Source organism: Labrus bergylta, chromosome 2, assembly GCF_963930695.1.
Source record: "Labrus bergylta chromosome 2, fLabBer1.1, whole genome shotgun sequence".
Classification (NCBI taxonomy): domain Eukaryota; kingdom Metazoa; phylum Chordata; class Actinopteri; order Labriformes; family Labridae; genus Labrus; species Labrus bergylta.
In genome coordinates this window covers 25867536-25889378 of record NC_089196.1, presented here as the reverse complement: position 1 = coordinate 25889378, position 21843 = coordinate 25867536, and the positions used below count along the sequence as shown (strand labels likewise).

Below are 21843 nucleotides of genomic sequence, written 5' to 3'. Positions count from 1 at the left end.
TGTGACATCATCAAGCCTTGGTCTGTCTAGAGGGTACAAAGTCTGCAGACTTTCACCTCTAAAGCTCACAGTGAAACACGTTACATCATTTGAACAAAACACAACAGCAAAAAAAAAAAAAGAGAGAGGTGTGGTTTCTAAAGAAAAATTATATCATGGACTATTTCATGGCGTGGAGCAGTGACCTCCTCTGCCAGACATAAATGGAAGTCTATAAAATGCATGTTTTGTCAGGCTCCATCTGTCACCTACTATGAGTCATATGATACATAATTGTGAGACCTTGACCAGCAATTATAGGAACTGAATCAGCTTCCTCAAAGAAAGAAAAAAAAAAGGAAATTAGAGGAGGAAAAAAAAAACATAAAAAAAGAGATGATATAACTAAGTGAGAAGTAAAGAGAGTCTTACTCTGCTTATTAGCACCACTGCGTTTAGCTTAAGGTCATGTACTTCCACACTCTCCCTCTCTCTTCATCCCTTCAAACCCATCTTTACTAGATCCATCCATCGATCACTCATCCACCAATCCATCAGTCATTTGTGTACATCTGTCCAACCCTTCAGCCAAAGTAAAACCCTCAGTTGGACCACTTAGCTGAAGAAGCAGCAACATCAGCATCAGCAGTGGGAGCCACCTGTTCTCCCCTCCCTGAAAAAAACCCCACTCCCCTGTTACATAAAGAGACACTAGCACTGTAGCAATGCAGCATCAGACCCTGTTGTGCAACAGCATTAAAAATACCTCAGGGTCAGCAGTGAGGGAAAGTTGAAAACAGGATACAAACAGAGGTTTTCTGACTGAGAGGATACAAACACTGAGTCGTGAGTGTCGGTCTGTCTGTCGCTTAACAGGTGAGTGTTGTTGCTTTAAACGCGCTGTGAATGTTCTCTGCGAGGCTGAGGGAAATCAATAATCAACTTTGCGAGACGACAGTTCTGAAGCCAGTTTTCCCACATGTGCAGGAGCACTTAATCAGTAATAGCATTCTTGGGGTCTGTAATGACATGCTGTCATTATAAAGCGGACATGGCTCTTGAAAGTAATTAACCTCCTGTCTCACTGTATCTAAAGACTAAACATGTTAGCATGCTACAGACAGCGCTGTGTGCTGATAATGAGTGTGTCAGAATATGTTACTTTCACTGCATTTAAAATTGAAGTATGCATTTAGTTTGAGGGGATTTCTTTTTTGTGCAACTGGTTTAAATCTAATTTGCACTTATCACCGTCATTAACCTATCCATCGCAGACTAATGGCAACATATTTGGGTGTTTATGTTCCTAAGCTATCGTTAAAAAACGACTCAAATCCTTTCATATCCAAGCACAAAGTAATACTGAGTCTTACATCTGTTGTCAACACACCCAGTTTTGCAGATACTCCCTTTAAATCCATGCAGAAAGCCACAGTAATGCTTGGAGGTAGTGCTGCAGCTTAGGTTGTAATATTCTGGCAACAATGAAAATGATCTACCTTAAATCCTCTCAGGCAAAAAAAAATAAGCTCAGCTCAAATATTTACTGCTCTCACGATTCCATTTCACTGCTTTATCACGTTTGTCAACATTTGGGTCTCGTTTGGAGTTGAAATTCTGCAGCAAAAAGAGTCCAAACCCTGTTTCATTCCATTAAATCCTGTTAAAGTACCCTTTTTATGTCTTTGCAAATAATTACCACCAATCAAATTCTTTCAGAGATGAGATAGCAGCCAACATTTGGAGTGTATTCTCTGAAGTATTCACAAAGTGATTGTAAAACAATTTGAGCATGGTATTTTTTTTTACCGTCTTCTGTGCCCACAAGAAGAGAATGAAGCGGCACATCAGGATAATGGGTCGATGGAGAAGGATTGTCTTGTTAATGAAGTGTGGAGTGGAGCAACTGAGGGCTGTGTGTGTCACCAGATTTACAGCGCCGCAGCCCTGTGGTTCCCTGCAGCTGTAAAACAATGAGGAGGTGATTGGAGTAGATTACACTGCAGTTGTCAACCTCCCGACTCCTTACAGCCATTTGATGGTGTGTCTCTCTCCTGCAAAGAAATCGTCTGCCTCCTGTGCCCTCGCTCACACGTTTGCACACTAACACAGACATTTCTTTCTCTAACCTCCCACACTCTCTTCATCTCCGTCTGATATTCTGTCTGACTCCTGTCTGCTCAAATGTCAAGACAATAACCACACATGAACGTGACCACCAAGCGATTAAGTGGATGTGTTGGTCCATTATCATTGTCTTTGCATGTTTGTACATCCCCACAGTCAAGTTGAAAGTAAGGTTGTCCAATTTTTTTGTATACTTTTATACATTTCACATTTTCAAAACGACACAATGTCCATAATTTAACTGATTGACAGAATCGGAAAAAAATAGGCGGGGCTGCGGTGGCTCAGTTGGTAAAGCCGGTCGTCTCTCAACCGAGGGTTCGATCCCCAGCTACTGCAGCAACATGTCCATTTCTTTACCCACAAGCTCCCACAGGAAGAAGAGGGCACTGTTCATCAATGTATTTGTGCAATTTAGACAAGAGTGAACGAGTTTGCTTACAGTTGCTGGTAATCAGAAACAAGAATGTTATCGAAACGGGTATCGGTATTTTAGATTTTACTGGTATCACTTGAAAGTTTTTCAAATCTGGTATCGCGTCGACCCTACTTGCAGGGATACGTGTCAAACAAAACTGCACATTTTGCATTCAGATTTACGTGTGATACGTGGGAGCAAACACATTCCTTCTCACTATCTCATAAAAGAGATGTTTTCTGCTGCAGGCTCAGGTGAAGGCCAAACAGCATCAAACACCGACTGTGAAGAATGTGAGAGCGGAAACCAGAAAGTGTTTTATTCAAATTCTGAAGCCAAGGATAAACACCAGGATGAGTGTTAGCTGTGAGATTTGAAATACCCAAGACTGACATTTAAAACAGACATTCGAAGCCTGATGATTCATTTTTACTGCCTAGAATTTTATCAAGAATTCCCTAGAAAAAAAAAAACCTAACCCAATCATGGAAATGTCTTACTTAACATGCTGGAGACTAACAGCTAATGTACTTAGGTAACGTGCTGTGTTTAAGTCTAATTTTGGCATATAATTACTTAATCCAGTTACTTTACAGGTTCAAATAAAACGTATACATTTTGATTTAATGTCATACTTTAATAAGCCCAGCAGCTTTTAATAAAGTGCAATTATCCCCACTGATTCCAGCTGCAACAAGTACGTAATAATTATACATTAATGCAATCATTACAACATCAGTATCTAATTTAATGTACTTTTTTATTCAAAGGGCATTCTTGTAATTTTAATGTTTTATTCATGATGTTTTATTTGTATTATTTATTGTCTCCTTTTTCTCTCTCTATTCTCCATAGTTTAGCTTCTGACTGTCCCAAGGTCTAAATTGAAGTTCAGGACAGACCGTGCGTTTTCAATAGCAGCATCAAGGCTCTGGAACGCTCTTCCTCCACATGTTTGTCTGCCACACTGCCTGTTTTTCAATCTAACCTTAAAACGCACTTTTATGCTTTGGGTTTTGGCTCAACTTGAGAGTTGGCTTTAATTCTTTTTATATTTGTCTAAACCATAGACTGTAAATATTAATGTGACATCATCAGCCATCTATTAAGCCCAATTCACACATACTCCGTGTGCGCCGCGGTCCATCAGCGCCGCGCACTACGTTGTACTTAGCTGCCACTCAATCATTGTGTTCACACAGCGCACGCTGCGGTCCGTCTCCGGCGCGTGTCACCAACGGTGCGTGTCACCAACGGTGCGTGTCACCAACGGCGCGTGTCACCAACGGCGCGTGTCACCAACGGCGCTCCGCTCCGTTTCAAATACGCAGCGAGTCTATTTTCGCCGGAGTGCGCTGCAGGCACGCGTCAAGCTGGACAGAATATGACAGCCCGCACAGGAAGTCAGACAAGGAAACGCACAGAGCATCCGGTCAATTTCAAAATAAAACACAATATACGGACTCACGATCGTATTTTTCATCACTTTGTCAACATTGACAACGTCAAAACAGGAACCGAATTAACAACAATGCATCCTCAGAAAGACAAAGCAACATGTTGTTTGCATGTTTTTCTCTTTATTCCCGCAGGATCTTGTAGTTCTTCTGTGATGTGTCATGGGTGCGCTCCGCTGACGTCCCAGAAACGGATCCAGTGTGAATGGGCGCACTGTGGCGCCGATGGACCGCGGCGCGCACGGAGTATGTGTGAATTGCGGGTTAGTGCAGGCGACTCCGGAGGCTCTTCAGCAGCAGCCACCATGCTTGAAATGCTGTCTCAGTCTAACTTTCAGTCAACCTAACGACAGGCTGAGAGCTGGAGCTGAGGCGGGTTTTAAGCCTATTGACGAACCGTTACATCATGCCCACCTGTCAATCATGTCAGCTAAGCGCCTAACTATGGATAACATACACCGTTTTCAAAATCAAAACGGAGCCGTTTAAAAACAAAATCACCCCCCGTTCAGTGTGTGCCTATGATGACAGTAACTATTCAGACCTATTTCGTTTTCTGTACCAGCCTGTAAACATGTTTATTTATGCTGATTTTTGCCAGTCATCTGTATGTGACTTCCTGTGTTCCTGGAGCCAGCCTCAAGTGGACACTCGAGGAACTGCAGGATTTTACACTTGCGCATTAGCTTCATGTTGTTGTCAAATGTGCTTCATAAATAAATTTGGATTCGGCTGAATACCTTTTTTTCTTTTACGATTGCGATTCCAGCAATTATTGGGCTTCTTCTTGTCAGTCAAATCAGGCAACATTTCAAACCGGTAAAGATCTGCATGAATGTACAAATGGATGGGTAAATCTACTCAGACATACTTGGAAGGTGCTAAGAGACCCTTCAGACAACACTAGAAAACATTTGAAAATGGATTCCCTGTAATTCAACGGATAACCACGAGACACCCCTCCATGTGCATACTGAGTAACCTAACTGAACATGGCAGCATATCGTTAAGTTATGGAAGCAAGCAGTTGGCTGTTTTTTTAAATCATGGCTCCTCTTCTTAGCTTTAATGACTGCATCAACATGCCACCAGCGCGTCTCGTTTTGCCCCTGCTGTTTTCATCATCCTCACGTATTTAACAAGTGTGACTTTATTTGAAAATGAGGCTCACTGGCCACTCTGATGACAAGGATGAGTGTCAAAGCAGTAACAAGGAAAATCCATTTCCAGACTGAGAGTCTTTTCTGCTGCTTAATATGAAACTCTGAGAAGTAGCTTTCTGCTTAATGCGGCACCAGGGAGAGCGATGGTGGTGGTGTGTAAAATTACATAATCTGAATTAACAAACCACGCACAGCCCGCACACTTGCACGTACACACACACACACACATACACAGTGCAATTTTCCACAGAGATAATTAATTCATAAAATCTAAATTATACAGACACACATAAAACAGTGTGCAATAAAAATAGAACAAAGCTAGGGAAGCAATGAGGTTTATCTCCTTGAGCTATTAGTGGCACCATTGATAAGAGGTAAAGAGACAGCAAAGGAAGCAGGGAGGATAGATGCAAGAGTGAATGAAAGATGGAGGAGAAAAGGAAAACAAGAGAAGGGAAAATATGGCAAGGGAGTAAACTTGAAGAGACTAATGAAAAATTGAGATACAACACAGATGGAAATCAGAGAAAGAAGAGTGAAGAAGAAATCATGAGTGGATTTAAGTGTGTGAATATGAGATTTTTTTTTTTAAATACGTCAGAAGTACAATCCAGATAGAAGAGAAGGGAGGTGTCCAATGGGAAAGGTTGGGAGGAGACAAACTGGACACAAGATATGGGGTGAAATCAAAGTAAAAGAGAGAGAAGGGGAGAAATAAGGAGAGGTGTGAGAAGATGGAGAAGACTGGCTAATGGAGGGGGTGGTTTGAGGATGGAGATAAATTGGTTGAAGGGGAGAGAAAGAAAACGAGAGTGGGTAGGGACGCAAGAGGTACGGGGGGGGGGGGGGTGTCGAAAGGGGAATAGATAGAAGAGGAAGGGAAGGGACGAGGCGTGGGCGAGTGCAGTCGAGGCTGATAGACAGCCAGGAATAGAAGCCTAATTAATAGTCAAAAACTGCAGGCAGGCAAGTGTGGAGAGAAATCCTCAGCAGGAGGGAAGAAAACGTAGTGATGGATGGCTCTACCTAGCTAACAAGACAGGCAGCTTTGGGGTATATCTCTTTGCATATTGCACTGGTGTGTATCACACAGAGGTAAAAGCAGAGGCAGCAAAGAAAGAGGTAAGATAGAGGGAGTGATAGGAGCAAGAATGGGTAACAGGCACACACAGTGGGGAGAGGTGGAGAGCGATAGAAATGGAGATTAAGCTGGCAGGAGAGGGAGAGAGAGAAACTCATTAATCGAAGGTGAGAAGAGGGTTTCCGTGGAGATTTGACGTACATCACCGACGAGAGACGTCTGCCCACTTACCCGCCTACCATTTCTCAACAAGACGAGTGCCTCTGAGTTAAAACCGCAAACAAAGTTTAATTACTCAGACGGCAAATCAAACACCACCACCCTTGCACACAATGTTAAACAAACACAGTCCCAGCCGTGAAAGTTTGCAGCAGGTGTGCTAACATGCTGTCTGACAAAAGACAAACGCACTTTATTAGCCCATGCAACAGCTATCAATCCTCCAGTCTCAACCTTTGCAGCCGAGTCTCACCATGTATGTGCGACGGTGAAGCGCCTCTGTTTGTGGGTGTTGTTATTGAGCAGCATGCGGCGGAGCAGTCGCGGTGAGTTGCGGGGGGAGAGGCGGGGGGAGATGGAGGAGGGTGAGCGCCGGTGTCCTCTTGGCCTCTCCGGCTGCAGCAGGTTCTCTCGCAGGATCTTCACCAAGTCTTCATTCAGGCCAGAGTGTTTGGGCATGGGGGGCACTGCCAGGGTGTCTTGGTGGGTCACCCCCATACTCGCCTGCTGGGCCATGCCGGCCCCCGGCTCCTGCACCACCAGCACTACCCGATTAAACAAACAGTAAAACTGCCAGGATGTATTGGGAAAAAAATGATGAACACAAGCTAAACATATGCGTCTTCTCTGTCAGAGTCCAATGCTTTCCTCAAAATTTAGGAATATGTTAAAAAAAAAAAAAAGAAGAAAAAAAAAAGTCACGCATCCACAAATCCCCCAGATGACACACTGAAAATATCTGCAGTTAATTCCTCACACATGCAGCTCCGGCTGTACAAAAAGAAGGGGAGAAAAAGAGAAGAAAAATCCCTGGTATCTTTCTCCTTTCTCGTCTTTTAAGGAGCCAGCAGATGAACAGAAGCATTGAGGGCTGCTGCCTTTGTCTGCTCTGCAACACTGGGTGTCTGCTGTGAAAGTGCAAGAGAGAAGATGAGGGGAGGATGGAAGGAGAGTGAGGGAGAGAGGGAGGGAGGGAGGGCGGGCGGGATGCAGAAGGAAAAAAAAAAGATGAGGGAATTCCGTCTCTTCCAGTCCTTTCTCTCCTTGGCCTGCAGACGAACCCTGCACTGTCCAGTTATATGAAGCCAAGAAAGAGTTTAACTAAACTAGTAGAGAACAGTCCAGCTCTCTCTCCCCTCTCTCTCTTGATGGATCACCAGTAAAAAGCTACCAATCCAGTAGGATTCAGTCCAGTGAGGCTTCGCTGATTTGAGTTCCATCCAGTCAAAGCAATTTATCCCTCCTTCCTCCCTCTCCCTGTGCAGAGAGACTGACTGCTGACTGCAGCTGATTTATAAGCTACTGATCCTTTGGAGCTGAGTGGAGCGTGAGCATGTGTGAGAGAGTGTTTGAGTGTGTGTGCCTGTGTGCGTGTGTGTGTACTGTGTACACAATAGAGAGGAGACAAAACCAGGGAGGCATGAAGGGAGAAATAGGGTAAGCTTAAGTAACAAATATAAAATTGTTGTTTGCATGCACCAAGAGAGTCAAGGCACATGCATCTGCAATGGTGCAGCTCTTGATGCAGCAGACTAGACTAAAAGCATTCTTTAGTTATTAAGAAACCCTCAGTCCACACTCAGCTTAAGAGGACATCTCTAAGAAAAAAGCAGATGACGCAATGTGTTTACCTGTTTGCATTATGCTTACATTTTTTTTTTTTTTTTTTTACGTATGCAAGAAAAACTAAAGACCTTTAAAGCAACCATCATCATTTTGGCTCAAGCTCCTGCCACTCCCTTTTACTGTATTAGTTTTTTAAAGAGGTATACATGCTGATGCTGCTGAGACTCGTATGCTATCATCGAGCATTTTCCCTCCTCATCCTAGCAAAGTGCAGCTTATCTTGAATGAGCAGTTTCCCTACCACTAACCTATTTTTATGTTGTCCGTGCCACCGAACATATTTGTTCTTACTCCCAAGTGTTAACTATTTGACCATTTCATTCATATAAATCAAGCTTTTGCAACCCGAAAGCCTAAAGCGTTTACTCACGATAATATTGATCAGTTGATAGTCCAAATGTTAAAACTGGCTGAATTCATATAAAAATAATGAATTACTATGTGTCTTTTGCTGGCAGTTATCAAACTTGTGTGCAGCGCTGATTAAGCTCCAGCATAATGTACAGTAAGCTGCTCCGAACGAAGGCTGCATTCCAAATATGCAGCAACAAAAAAACATGAAAATTCAGATCAAAACATAATCAGGGGATTTCTCTCTGGCTAAAGTTCAAATTCCTGAGAATTAGGGGACCAAGACTAACAGTCAGGCTAATATCATTGGCACAGTGGTGTAGTGACCTAAATGCTCACGTCAGCGTTGCATCATTCTTGCCATAACAATGAAAACATGTTGTTTAGTTGAATTCCACAACATAAATGGTGATTATATTGACAGACATTCCTTTTTAATGATTCACAATTTGAGGGACTTTCTAATATTACATTAAAGGTGCACTATGTAGTTTTGGTAGAGACATTTGAAGGTGTGGAAGTGTACAGATTATGTGGTATATGTCCATAACTCTATACACAAACTGTCCTCAGAGGAAAATTTGTTCCCTGGAACACTGTTTGAAGATAAAATGCTACGCAAGAAGTTATGGTGGGCGGTCCACAACAGTAAAAGCGTAACTCTCTTGGTAGCTTTTAAGCTCTAAACAGTGTTCCAGGGACCCATTGTTTCTCTGTGTAAAGTGTGTTTAGTTCAGAAAATATAGCATAGAATTGTTTCACTTCTACAAATTTCACTCCCAAATCTACATAGTGCACCTTTAACAAATATAATACATCAGACAAATACAACATTTGGATATTTATACCTGGCCAGCTTGCAATTTTCTATTCTTACTAATTATGCATTAGCACTATGGATTAAGTGTAAGGTGTTTATGGTCACTGTTTAGTGATAAAAATTCAGACAGTTGTTTTTGCAAAACACAAATTTGGGTTCAGGTGGGAATGTCATCAGTTTTGGAGGTGTTTATTGTAGATGTATTGTTTTCCTCTCTACCTCCGTTGACACTTCAAAAAATCCTTATATCAAGAGATTGAAGCCTGGAACCAAGACAACCAGCTACCCCTATACTCGTCACTATAGTACATTTGGTTCTGTGCCAAGACGGAAAAACTGAGAAAAATACCAAGGTGCAAGACTGTGTACTTAATTTTCTTCTGGAGTCAAGGAACTACCCATCCCACGATCCATTGTGAACGATGTCGCTTCTTCTCAAATTAAACATTTGTCGTTGTTACAGTTTAAGTGTTGTCTTGTAGTTTGTGTTGTAGAATATATAAATTACATTCACTGCGGAATAAGATGGTAATTATAAAATGAGCTTGATATAAGAACTACAGAAACTAGAACTTCTCCTACCTGAGCATATACCTTCGTTTCACACACAGGTAGCTCATAGTAAGTCTAAGCATGGTTATGACATAAGGTGTTTTAAGCAGCAGGAACTTTTTCAAGTTTTTAGGATTTGAACCCTCCCCCTTTTTTATTGATTCCACACCACAGGAATTATGAACTATTTTAGTTCCTAGAACCCTGTTTTAGAGGAACCTTTTTAGCTCCTGGTTCAGAGTAGGTACCATGGTGGTGTTAATGCAGACTGAAAAAAGTCCCCATGGTGTGTAGTTCTCAGAGAACCCCCTAGTGGATAGTTCCTCATCAAAAAGTTCCCAAAACTGTAATAAAAATATGTTGGAAAAAAAAAAGTTCCCAAAACGATTTGGTCGGAAAAAGAAAAACCTATTATGGCTAATAATCAAATCCACTACGGAGAAAATGAATGTGATGTTTTACTGTTACTGTTTACTGCTGTGTCTGTTCATAAACCTTGAATGGTTTAATGACAGCAGGGATGTAATAAGTTCAAGTCACTCTTCTGCAAGACAACATCTTCAAAAACAAAGTTTCATATAAACATTCATAATACAGAGGACTGTTTCTGCCAACATTTATACATTGTTTGCTGTGAGTTTGCATAAAAGTTAAATGAATAAAAAATGCAAAAAAGAGGTGAAAATAGCTTTATAGGACTCCAAGCCAATACACAGAAGTGTACCCCTGAGCATTGATGGCCCACTTGTTGGCAGGTAAAATAATTAACATGAGGCATTACAGAGGAAGCAAGTGTTTAGTCCCTGCTTCTCTCCTGTACTTGTTGTAATTCTGTATGCTTTGTTTCCATCAAAGGAGTGCATGCTAGTTTTTGACACTGGAAAATTCTATTGAACAATCATTCTAAAATCGTTTACACTGATTAAGAAAACTGTTAAAAAATGTTTTCTGTCATTAATGTTTGAGGCATTGTGCCTCGACATGCAACATTCAGTCAGAGACACTCTCAGCCTTGACAGCATTGGAGGACTGTTGGCCTTCATTTGACAGCCTGCTGTTTGTCATCACCTTACAGAAAATCAATGGATGCCTTGTTTTTTAAGCAAATGTTTTTCTTTTGCGTCAATCGCACACTCCATTGCTCTCATTCTTTACCCCCCTTGTCCTCTCTACTTCCTTCTTTCCTGTCGTCTGCTACCTGTATAATTTTTGCTTTTCATTGTAAAACATTTTTCTTAGCCCCTCCCCGTTGCCGCGCATGACGTCTATGTGCATTTCCCTTGGTAACCAGGGGCAACATGGATGGAGAGGGACAAGTGCATTTGTCAAGAACTAAAGGCTGGCAGAACAAAAGCAAGAAAAGAAGAGCCAATCTACAGGGCAAAACTGCAGACACTCAAACAGACCCCCATTACACAAACAGTACACCATACACACACACACACACACACACACACAGCAGCGCACAAAAAAGGCGTGCATTATGAATGCATATAAAAGAATGACGTGCACCTATAGACACACAGGCCTGAGTACAATCTTTTGAAATACTTTTTAAAGAAGAAAATATTCATGATGATCACTGAAACAGAAGGTTAAGTCATATTTGCAAATCTGACAAAAAAAAAAAAAGTGGGGAGGAGTCTTAAGCTTTCACCACTGTCTTACTCACAAAATCACCCGACATGTGCAGGTGTGATTGTGAAATGTGTCAGACATACACAAAGGCTTACAAAATTAACAAAGACATGAAAAACATCTCTAACAGTTTCAATACAAAGGGCAGAATGAAGGCTTCAAAAATTAAGCTTTGTGTGTAGGTGTTGTAAATATAGTCTCAAACATTGTGCGCTCTATGTTCCAGCCCAAAGGATAGATAACAGATGTATGATTCATACCTGATAGGTAGGCAATAAGGTAATAGAGAGGATACTGTAGCTCCAACATACACAAAGGGAAAATAGAGGATGAGAGCTTTTAGTTTTTGAGTTAGATTCATCTGTTTTTCTTGTTTATTTCCCATCTCTTTTCTTTGATGAACAAAACCCTGACGGCATGTATTACAGGGATGCACTTAAATATACCTCAAATGAGTGCAAAGTTTGTTGTTTAATCATAACAGACTGGTTGTGTTTCCGTTTACAGCGAACAGCGAACAGCATGCACTCACCTCACAGAGCTTAAGCTCCGGTCTGACTGTTACAGGTTCAAATCAGCACACTTAACTCTAAAATAATAAGGCTCTCAAAGTTTTCCAAACACTGATACTTTTTGTTAGCACGTGTGTTAAAACAATACCATCTCCATTATTGGAATGATGGACAGACTGGAAAAGTATTGAGGCCTTAAACGCGCAGTATGTAAAATCCACCACCAGGGGGCTCTCAATCAAAACAATAACAAAAGATGACGTCGAGGATGGCGGGGGGAATCATGGGAGTGATTCTCTCTGCTAAAACTTCAGATCTTCAGTATTAGCGTAAGAGAGAGAGAGCAGCAATGGCCCACTAAAATGTACAGGTGGATAGAAATATTTATGTTTCCTCGTCTCATAAGGACGTCAAAGTTACGTTTATGCCTATTTCACACAGAGAGAGCTTTTTTTTTCATACAACAGCAAAGTTTTAAAAGTGAAACATTACATATTTGAACAATTAAGACAAACTGCAGGACCTTGCTTTCAAATTTTGGTCCTTCAAAACGAGAAATTACCGAATATTGTGTATTGAAACATGTTTTGATATTTTTCAATTTAATTAGTTCCAAGTTTAAAATTCCTGTATTTTTACAACTCTAACCTCTTAGGACGCCTAAGATGACGAAGAAGTATTGCATTTACCTGTTGCTATAGTTACCACTTGCCATTCATATGTTATTAGTCGGCTGAATAATGCAAAGGAAAAGTCTTCATATATAATGAATATCTATTTTTTTGAGAGGAAGGGGCCAAAATGCTTACAAGAGCACCTAAAGTACTAAACTAAACTAAAATGATGTTTCCTCTACAGTTCAATGTAGACCCAAATATTTACAAGCAGTCACAGACAGAATGAATCCAAAACCTCAGTACAGCTCTGCCTCCCTCATGTGGACATCTTCCACCACTGAGAGATTTAGTGACGGGTCGAGCACAGAGAAATACTGCAGCTGGATTTGTTAAGTTTTTATCTACTTTTGTCTTTCTTATCTACCGTTTCCTTTGTACATATATTTACTTTTTTTTATTTCTTTAAATAATTTATGAAACTCTGACGTGGGAAATTCAGGTTTGCTCTCAGTTATTGAGAGACATCACTCTTATTGACCTGGAATACACACATGGACAAACAAGACCCTGTTAACATGCACTCATGTCAGAGTGAAGGGGCTGCGCACAGGGGGGCACCCTGAGCAGCTGGGGGTCTAGTGCCTTGCTCAAGGGCAACTCTGCAGAGCTCGGGTTATGAGTTGGCAACTCTCCAGCAACCAGACCAATTTCTATACTTTGTTCTGTAACAGGAAGTCAACCGGAGACCCTGTGATTCCTAACCCAGGCCCCTAGGGACTAAGCTACTGATGCCCCCATGAGGGGTGCTCCAGTTTTGGCAGCCAGCATATGCAAGCTTTCAAACAGTTACTAACACTGCTCCTCATTCAAAATGAATTCACCATGACATTAAATGAAGAGGAGAACAGAAACACAGTCAAATTACATCAATGATTAGCCGACCAAACATTCAAAATAGTTGCTGCAGAGGGATAAAAAAAAGTGCTGATCTAACAAAAGTTCCACTACAGCTGGTTTTCAAATTGCCATTTATACTATTTAAAGAGCTAAGTGTGCTTTCTATGGAGGTAAATGTTCTGCATTAAGAGGATTGCACATCCAAACCTCCTAAATAATAAACATGCAGATAAATTGTATTCATTTATATATTTGTTGTTTATTTTCCTGTTTCATTAAAAAGAACCCTATTAAAAACGTTATCAAACACTCATGAATCAAATAGAGATTCTCACGTAAATGTTTCTTCAGTTGCAAACAATTAAGAGCAAAAAATGTTCACACACATCACAGGATAGGATGAGGTGTATATGGCATATATTGTGAGTTTGAGCTCGTACTGTTTTGACACTCAAACTCCACCATGAAAAGTGCTCAGGGTTCAGCAACAAAAACACCATCATGTCAACCTGTACCTCTTTTTAAAACATGCATTTGCACACTGCAGTGGCTCTCAGTCGTTACAAACTACTAGTAAAACATGTATTTAGGTTAAAACTGAAAGTAGTGCATGATTGTGTAGAACACACATTGAACTGTAGCTATCACACACTCAACATGCTGACGCTGTGTTTATTTCCCTTACCCGTCTATGTCTTTATCCCTTTGTTATTCAGGGTTAGGGGTTCAGCCCTTTTGTAAAAAGCCAAGATCTGTATGAAAGTCTCAACCTACTATTTCATTGACCACAAACGAGATCTTGACTTAAACCTCATCAAAGCTGTTCTGCTGAAGAATGCCATACCAATGGAGTAACTGTTTGACCAACAGATGGCAGCATTTGCTAACAGATGTTTTCAAAAGCACAGTTCTCAGACTTGAAGTCAAACAGTGATGTGACTGTATGGAGTGACACCTCTGCTAGTTTATAATTTGATATCAAAGTCGTATCTCCTTAGGTCCTTGAGGGCTCACCACAGCTAAAATTTCACTTGAAAAGTTATATCAATTGCAGTTTTGACATGACCGCAATTAAGAAAAGGACTATTTCCCTCCATTGACATTTTTCTTGATGGTTTTAACATTTAAGCAGCTCTTTCCTCCGATGAATCACTGCCCGCTGTGAAAGCAGTCGGCCTTGGGAATGTGAAATGAAGACAGTTCATTCTTCTGGGGGGAAAAAAAAAGTGTCTGTGTAAAAAAACAAACTGAAGATTGAATATGAATTTAAGCATCTCTCACACATTTTTTTTTCTTCCCAGGAAAGACAGAGCAGTCCAATAAACTGACATTAAATGTGGTAGCAAGTCCTCGAGTGAACCACGGCTGTGCATCACTGCTCAGCTCCAGCGCTGCCTCATGGGAGTGAGATGAACACTGACAGGAGCAAAACAAACCTGTATGTAGGAATATCATCACAACAAGAAACACAATCCGACACCGACTGCAGGGATGCAATATGCCGTCCTAAAATGAACTTTTCTATTATTGTCTTTGTTTAAAAAAGGTGAGGGATCTGTTTTTCTTTTCTTTTATGTGTGAAACTAAACTATCTGTCCCCACTCGTCTCTTGGACTCTTCAGTCAAAAAAAACACATATCGCCAAGACTTTTTCCCAACCAGCCTCCAATTAAAGAGGAAGGTTTGAGCCGATGTGTGAAAGCAGCTTGTAAATCAAAAGAAATTCACTAAAAGAGTGAATGGGCACGGGTGATATGGTTTATATACTACAACTGTTGTTATCTTCCAACGTGTAATGAAGATGCTTCATAGTCAGTTCTCATCAGCAGCATGTTTCTTTCTTTCCGATCCTGCGTTGATGCTGTGAATAAATCCAATTACTGGTAGAATTGATAAAAAAAAAGCCCGACAAAATAAAGTCATCATAGCTCTGACTCTGTTGCTTCATCTGCCATCTTGGGTATGAGTATGTTGTAAATATTGCACTGACTTATGTAGCTTTCTTTTAATATTTCATATCCGGCCTCCTGAGAAACCCCCCCCTCCCCCCCTCTCCCCTCCCCCTTCTGACAGGGGAAAGCTGCCACTATGAGAGACATGTGAAAGAGCAAAGCAGTAAAGAATCAGGAGTGTGAAAAGGGCTGTGCAGTTTTTAACCTTTATTTCGTGCTCTTTCTAATCCTGTATTTCTTCCTGCTTTGCCCTCTCTCATTATCCAGGTACATCCTCCTTCAGGATGTCTCTCAGCTTATGTGAGCCAATCTCACGGACACTTAGTTTAGCACAGCTGTCACAGTGACCCTCCTGATGACTACGGTCCAATTCCTTTCCTCCCTCTGCAGCTCAAAGGTCACACCCTCTCCTCCTCTGTCCTTAAAGCAACTCACACACACACACACACACACACACACACACACACACATATGCTCAATTATTCTGCTACACACACAAACATGAATTACAACTGACAGTGTGACTGTGATGTGGTACAGCTGGCTTATTCAGTTAGAGATGAGAAATTCTAAATTGTACTTTAAAAACAAGTTGTGTTTTCAAATTCATCATAACTGAGTCATGAGCATTGTTCCTTTCTTAAGGCAGCAGGAACATTTAATCAACATCTTTATCCCACACCAACCTGGGTCGCCATTTTTCATGTTTGACCATGAAAACAAATTAGATTCTGTCCAACAGGGGACTTATTCTGATTCAGCAGTTATGTTTACCTGCTTGACAGAATTAAATTGATTCAACACAACAGATACACACTGGCGACTGACTTGGTGCATGCCACATCATTGGACAATGGACCTAGGGCGACTAGAGGCCGACACTAATGCCCAACCAATACATCAGTGCTTCTTGATCATTTCAAGAAAAAACTTTTCTGGAGAGAAAAATGGAGCATCTGTGATAACTAATTTTACACCATTCTGTACATCACTGCTGTCCCTGAATATTATATTGGGAGTTGCATGAACCAGTGGGCCAAAACTTATTGTTATTAGGTTCCCTGCCAAAAAAAAGATGTATTATGTGGTGGCCAGATCCATTAAAATACACTGCTGGGAAATTATATTAAATGTGTGCATAGCACTGAATGGCAGCGTTTATGTTTCAGTCTGCACTTATTTTCAGAGAATAGCAATAGTTTTTTTTTTTTTATTGAGCTGCACTCTGGCATGAAAACAGCCTGCCGTGATGAGAGGAAACAAGCGGGGGGGGGGAGGCAGAGCAGGGGGACAGATGAGGGCGAGGGAGGGGAACAAGGGGGGCATTGTGCCAAGAGAGAGAGAGAGAGAAAGAGAGAGAGAGAGAGAGAGAGAGGGGAGCTCCAAGCAGGCTGCAACTGATGCAGGGTAATGAAAGTGGGTGAATACAAATGACCATGGGGATAAGGAAGAAAGGTCGAGAGGGGACGAGGGGGGAGAGAAGGACAGGAGGACTAGGACAGCTCCAGAAATAGCCCATGGTTGGCCATCCCACGGAGGGTGAACCTGCTCCTGGGTGGGTCTCAATATAAGTATGTACAGTATGCATAAAAGTATCTATCAGATTTGAATCTAGTTGGAATACATCTTTACAGAGAGCGCGTGTGTTTAAGTATGCATGGCTGTGCAGGATGCATGTTTGAATGTGCGTAATAAGCTTCTTTGTACTGTACATTCTTATTTATGCGACGGATAGGAAAGCACAGGGATGTGTTTGTGTGTTTCTGCATGTGTGTATTTGTGTGGGGGAGAGATAAGAGGTGGTATGAAAAGGTCAAGGCACTCCAGAGGTTAAGATCATGTACAATAAATTCAGTTTATTGCTTTTACAATGGATGGAATACATAAAACGTTAGGGACTTTTCCCCTCCAACTCTGATTCTACCTTAAGGCACATTTAGCATCCCATGTGTGTATTTTGTCAACAGAGAATATACTGCTCATGCTACATTAGCTACACTGACTGCACACATCCAGTCAACAACATATCAGCAAGAGAAAGCACTCCAGGTCAACACAAACAAAGGAATTACCATCCTCATTACAAATCATCTGTCAAATGAAAGTGGAGTGTATTATGATACGGCTCATTTAGGACGGGAAGAACAGGGGAGACGATGCAGAGATTTTCAGACATGGGTGAAGAGTAGCCACTGATGCATGGTGAGAGGGAAATTACTCCTCAAAATTGACACTGAATTATTAATGATAGTATGAATGCTCATCTCTTTTCAAAATAACACCTGGGGAAATCCTGGAGTTGTCTGAGGAAGTTCTGGAGACTTTGAAATGACAACCATACGAGTGATATCTGCACAGCTACTCTGATACTTCTGAACATCAGAATCCACATCAGAAAGCTGATGAGAAAGGTGGAAAAACTGAGGCAATCACTTTTAAAAGATTGTTTTCTTTGCACAAGGACAAAGACAAGGATGAGTCAAAGAGTCGTGAATATAGCAACAGGCTTTGAGAGTTAAAGCACTATAAGCAGCACACTCGTACTACACTGTTGGACTAATGAAACATTTCAATGTTACAAAAATGGATTCTGTAGAACAACAGATTCTGTCTCTAATTCATACTTTCTTGACAAAATCAGGTGCCTATATTTGGCTAATTCCAACTCAGGTACTAACACTCCTATCAGAAATGTAGCTGTGTCATCCTAGCAGCTGCTAATGTAGCCTTGAGCCTCTACCCTCGGGCAAACATGAGGGCCGACATAAAAAGATCACGTAAACTAATGTATCTGAAGCTCCACATCCAAAAAGTTTTTGATTTGGTGTGGACTTTTATAAAATATGCACAGCACAGCAAGCACCTAATGTTGTTATAATTGGTCAACCAGGAAGAAAAATAAAAGTTGAGCATAAGTGCCATAAGTGCCCTTTCCGAGCGCCACTCAGTGTTGAGTTTGGTCTCATTATCCCATAAATTAAAATTAAGATTCCACAGACCTCTGCAGTTGAAGCTGCTGGAGGCGAACATTAAAATGACAGCCCTGAAACTCATCTGACATTTGCCAGCGCCACAGACACAGTGTGATAAAGCAGGGATTGATCACCAAATATATTCATTGATAACTACAATAATTTCATACTGAGTTCTAATGAAGAATAGGCAAAGAGAGAATTTTCATAAAATAGAGCTGATCTCTTCTAACAGTGATAGAACAGTCCGTTATTTTCTATCCAACATCTCTTATTCTTCTATTTGAAAAGTTTATTTACCATGAAAACAAAAACCCAACTCACAATAAAATACGTATGGAGCTGTTGTGATTTTGATTGAAGTCAATTTAGGATATAATCATTTTGAATATGATCCTTTTATTTTAATTCTGTGACAACAGAAATGTCAAATATCAATTTTAATGAATTTTTATTGTAAATATAAGTATTACTTTTAGATTTTTAGGTTGTATGGTCTTTTAGGCCCAAATCCTCTCTAGAGCTCTTGCATTTGTACAGGCAAGCAGGGTTAATGATGTTAATATATGTTATTTACTTGTGATATTATCACTTATATTTTCAGTTAAAAGGCGCAGTGGTTAGGCTGTAGCCTCAAGCAGGCGGCCTGGGTTCACATCCCACCTGTGGCCTCTTTCCCGCATGTCATTCCCCATTCTCTCTCCCTGATTTCCGACTCTATCCACTGTCCTATCTGTCCATTAAAGGCATAAAAAGCCCCCCCCCCCCCAAAAAAAAAAGGTTCAATATGTATGTATGTAACATATCTACTGAATGAAATCATAAAATGACCTTACTCTCATCAGACATAAAGGAAACATGCTTTGTTGAAGGGCTTCTCTGACAGCATGCAGCAGCCAGTAAGTCCTCCCCTTAAGTTTCATTCTGAATGGTTTGTATTTGTTTTGATCAGAGAAGGTAGGTGGTTTTGAGGGACCCCCACACACCAGGCTGCCTGGCAACCAGCAAACCAACAGGTGTTGTAGCGATGGAGGCCGGCAAGCAAAATGGTTCAGATGAAACTGAGGACAACCTCGGCAATTTCTAATAACCTCCACGAGCAAAAACATGGTAAAACTAAGGATCAATATCGGAGATGCTTTTGAAAAAAAATGGAGAGAGGTTAGAACGCAGAAAGGTTTCAGACCGATGCAGAGCTGGATAAACACTGAAGCTTCAGTGTCTGTGACTTGGCAACCTGCGTGCACATCGACTCTGAGGAGGAGGGGACGGGGACGGGGGGGAGACGGCTCTCTCCGATACTCCGATATCAGGACCCATTTTAAATGCTGTAGAGTTACGTATTGCTCCTTTAGAAATTACCCTGCGGCTGGGGTTGATTCCACAATTGTTTTAAAAAGCCTGTTGACCCATGTTACCCCAGGATTATCTGACATGCTTGAATATGATTCACCAGAGAGCATCTTGTGATTGTACATAAATCTTGGCCTCTTCATAAGCCCCCATTAACATTCAATGATGAAGAAGGGAAGGTGACTGCAGGTAAAAATCCTTGCGAACAGGAAACCATGGACTAATTGGTCCTCAAGCTGTTCTGGTGAAGATTTGAGTTGTTTGAGGGTCATAAATCCTTTTCCACATATGCGACCAGCGTGCTGAGGGAGTACAGAGAACTGAGCTTGATGTATTGATCTTCTGATGGTATAATCACTTTTGGTCTGGCTGATCGTGCTTTGAATGCTACTGATCTAGATTCAGCAAAGCATTTTAGAATGGCCGAATGCCTTAAATCTTAAGTCCAGACAAGATTTATGTCTCAAAATCGCTTTAAGAATTGCGACCTGGCTCCTGACACTTTGAGGTCTGACACCATTATTACTACTCACAATGCTTCTTATACAATGATCTGCAGGGAAACTTGAAGCGACGTAAACTCTGGCTCTGACGAGTCAAATCCAACTGAGCTTCATAAGAATGCATGAACTGAAGCTATTGTCCTATGTCTGCATGTTTTCTTCTTCTTTTTTTTTTTTTTTTACAGATGCTTGATGGACTATCATACTCTTTACCATTTTATCTAATCCCATTGCATTGACATTACTGATTACAATAAGGCTAATGTTATGACACCTTAGGACAGTTTGGTTCCAAGTCAAACCTCACACAGTTTAGCCACCAGCTTCTTAGTACATCTTATATTTCTGGTATACTGACATAGAAAGACAGCCAGAACAGCTTGAACTAAAGAAAACATATTCATCTTTCACAAGTCTCTGCAATGGTTTGACACATGTTTTGACACCAGCCAAAGCTAAGCACTCCAAGTCAACAATTTTGGAGCCACAGTGACATAGCAATAGAGACTGCCAAATGATTGGACTTTTTAAAAGTGAGGGAAGCTAAAGTCCTGAGCAATTTTCTTTTCTGCTGATCTCATTACAGCAGAGAAATGAAAGGCAGTCAAGAGACCAGAACAAATTCAAAATAAGCCCCAAGAAAGCTAAACTTTTATATATATATATATTCATGATTTGGATACAATTGTCTTTTTATGTTTCTTGTTATTGAAAAGAAACTAACTTATAATTGCACTTCCAGATAAGATCACAATAAAATTATATCCAAAAATATAGGGAGATGATACTAGAAATTACAATGACTCCTTTACTTTTATGATGTTCATATTTTCATTACATAACTCTATAATGAATGAACCCTAATAGTTAGTTATTGATGAAACTACTTTCGAGCAAAGGAGCTGGACTTCAATGATTAACACTTTTCTGTAGTGTGCATAATGTGTAAAGATGAACTTAAACTGTGGCTATATGTTGTTTTTTCTACGTCACATGTATGTGGTTGTGGATAGTGGATATCAAATATATTGTCGTCCCAGCCTCGACTGTGTCATCCCCACAACCACCGCCGTCCTCATTCATGCACGGCCTGCTCAGACCTCCACCTCAGCGGCGAGGAAGTGTGGACAACAGGAACGCCAGGAATACAAAAGAATCCTTTCTGCATATTATCCCATATGCTCTTAAGGCGTCTCGAGATAACACTTGTTATGAATGGGCGCTATACAAATAATGATTGATTAATTGATTGATATAACTCTACACCCCCCCCCCCCCCCCCACCTGTCAGGATTGTTTGCCTGTGTAAGTCATTTGGCACTGTAGTAATACGAAAAAAGAAATTCTTGGACCATGGAAGGAGTTTGACATCAGCTTTATTGTACTAGTGTGTCTGGTATAAGCCTTTCTTTCCGCTGCTATTTCTAATCTTTCAGTACTGAGTCATATCATCGCGTCACATTGGCAGCTAAACACATTCCCTGCCAAGTTGCACAAAAAAGGAACGATGTTGATTATTCTGGCTGTCAATTTAATCTTATTTACTCTTGCCAAATGAGTCAAACAGTAAAAATTCAATTTTCTACACCATTTGAACACTTTT

At 40.9% G+C, this 21843-nt stretch overlaps 1 protein-coding gene across 3 annotated transcripts in view; it reads right to left on the bottom strand.

The window, feature by feature from the left end:
- Nucleotides 1-21843, bottom strand: part of pde4d (phosphodiesterase 4D, cAMP-specific) — a 205623-nt gene that overhangs the window by 107453 nt on the left and 76327 nt on the right. Inside the window, exon 1 of one of the 3 annotated variants that reach the window (XM_020648334.3) lies at nt 6701-7372. The exons of the other annotated variants lie outside the window; for them this stretch is intronic. Within the exon in view, the coding sequence (XP_020503990.2) occupies nt 6701-6963 (263 nt within the window). The 5' untranslated portion in view covers nt 6964-7372. Of the gene's footprint in view, nt 1-6700; nt 7373-21843 lie in introns of those variants that run through there. 3 annotated transcript variants of the gene reach the window in all.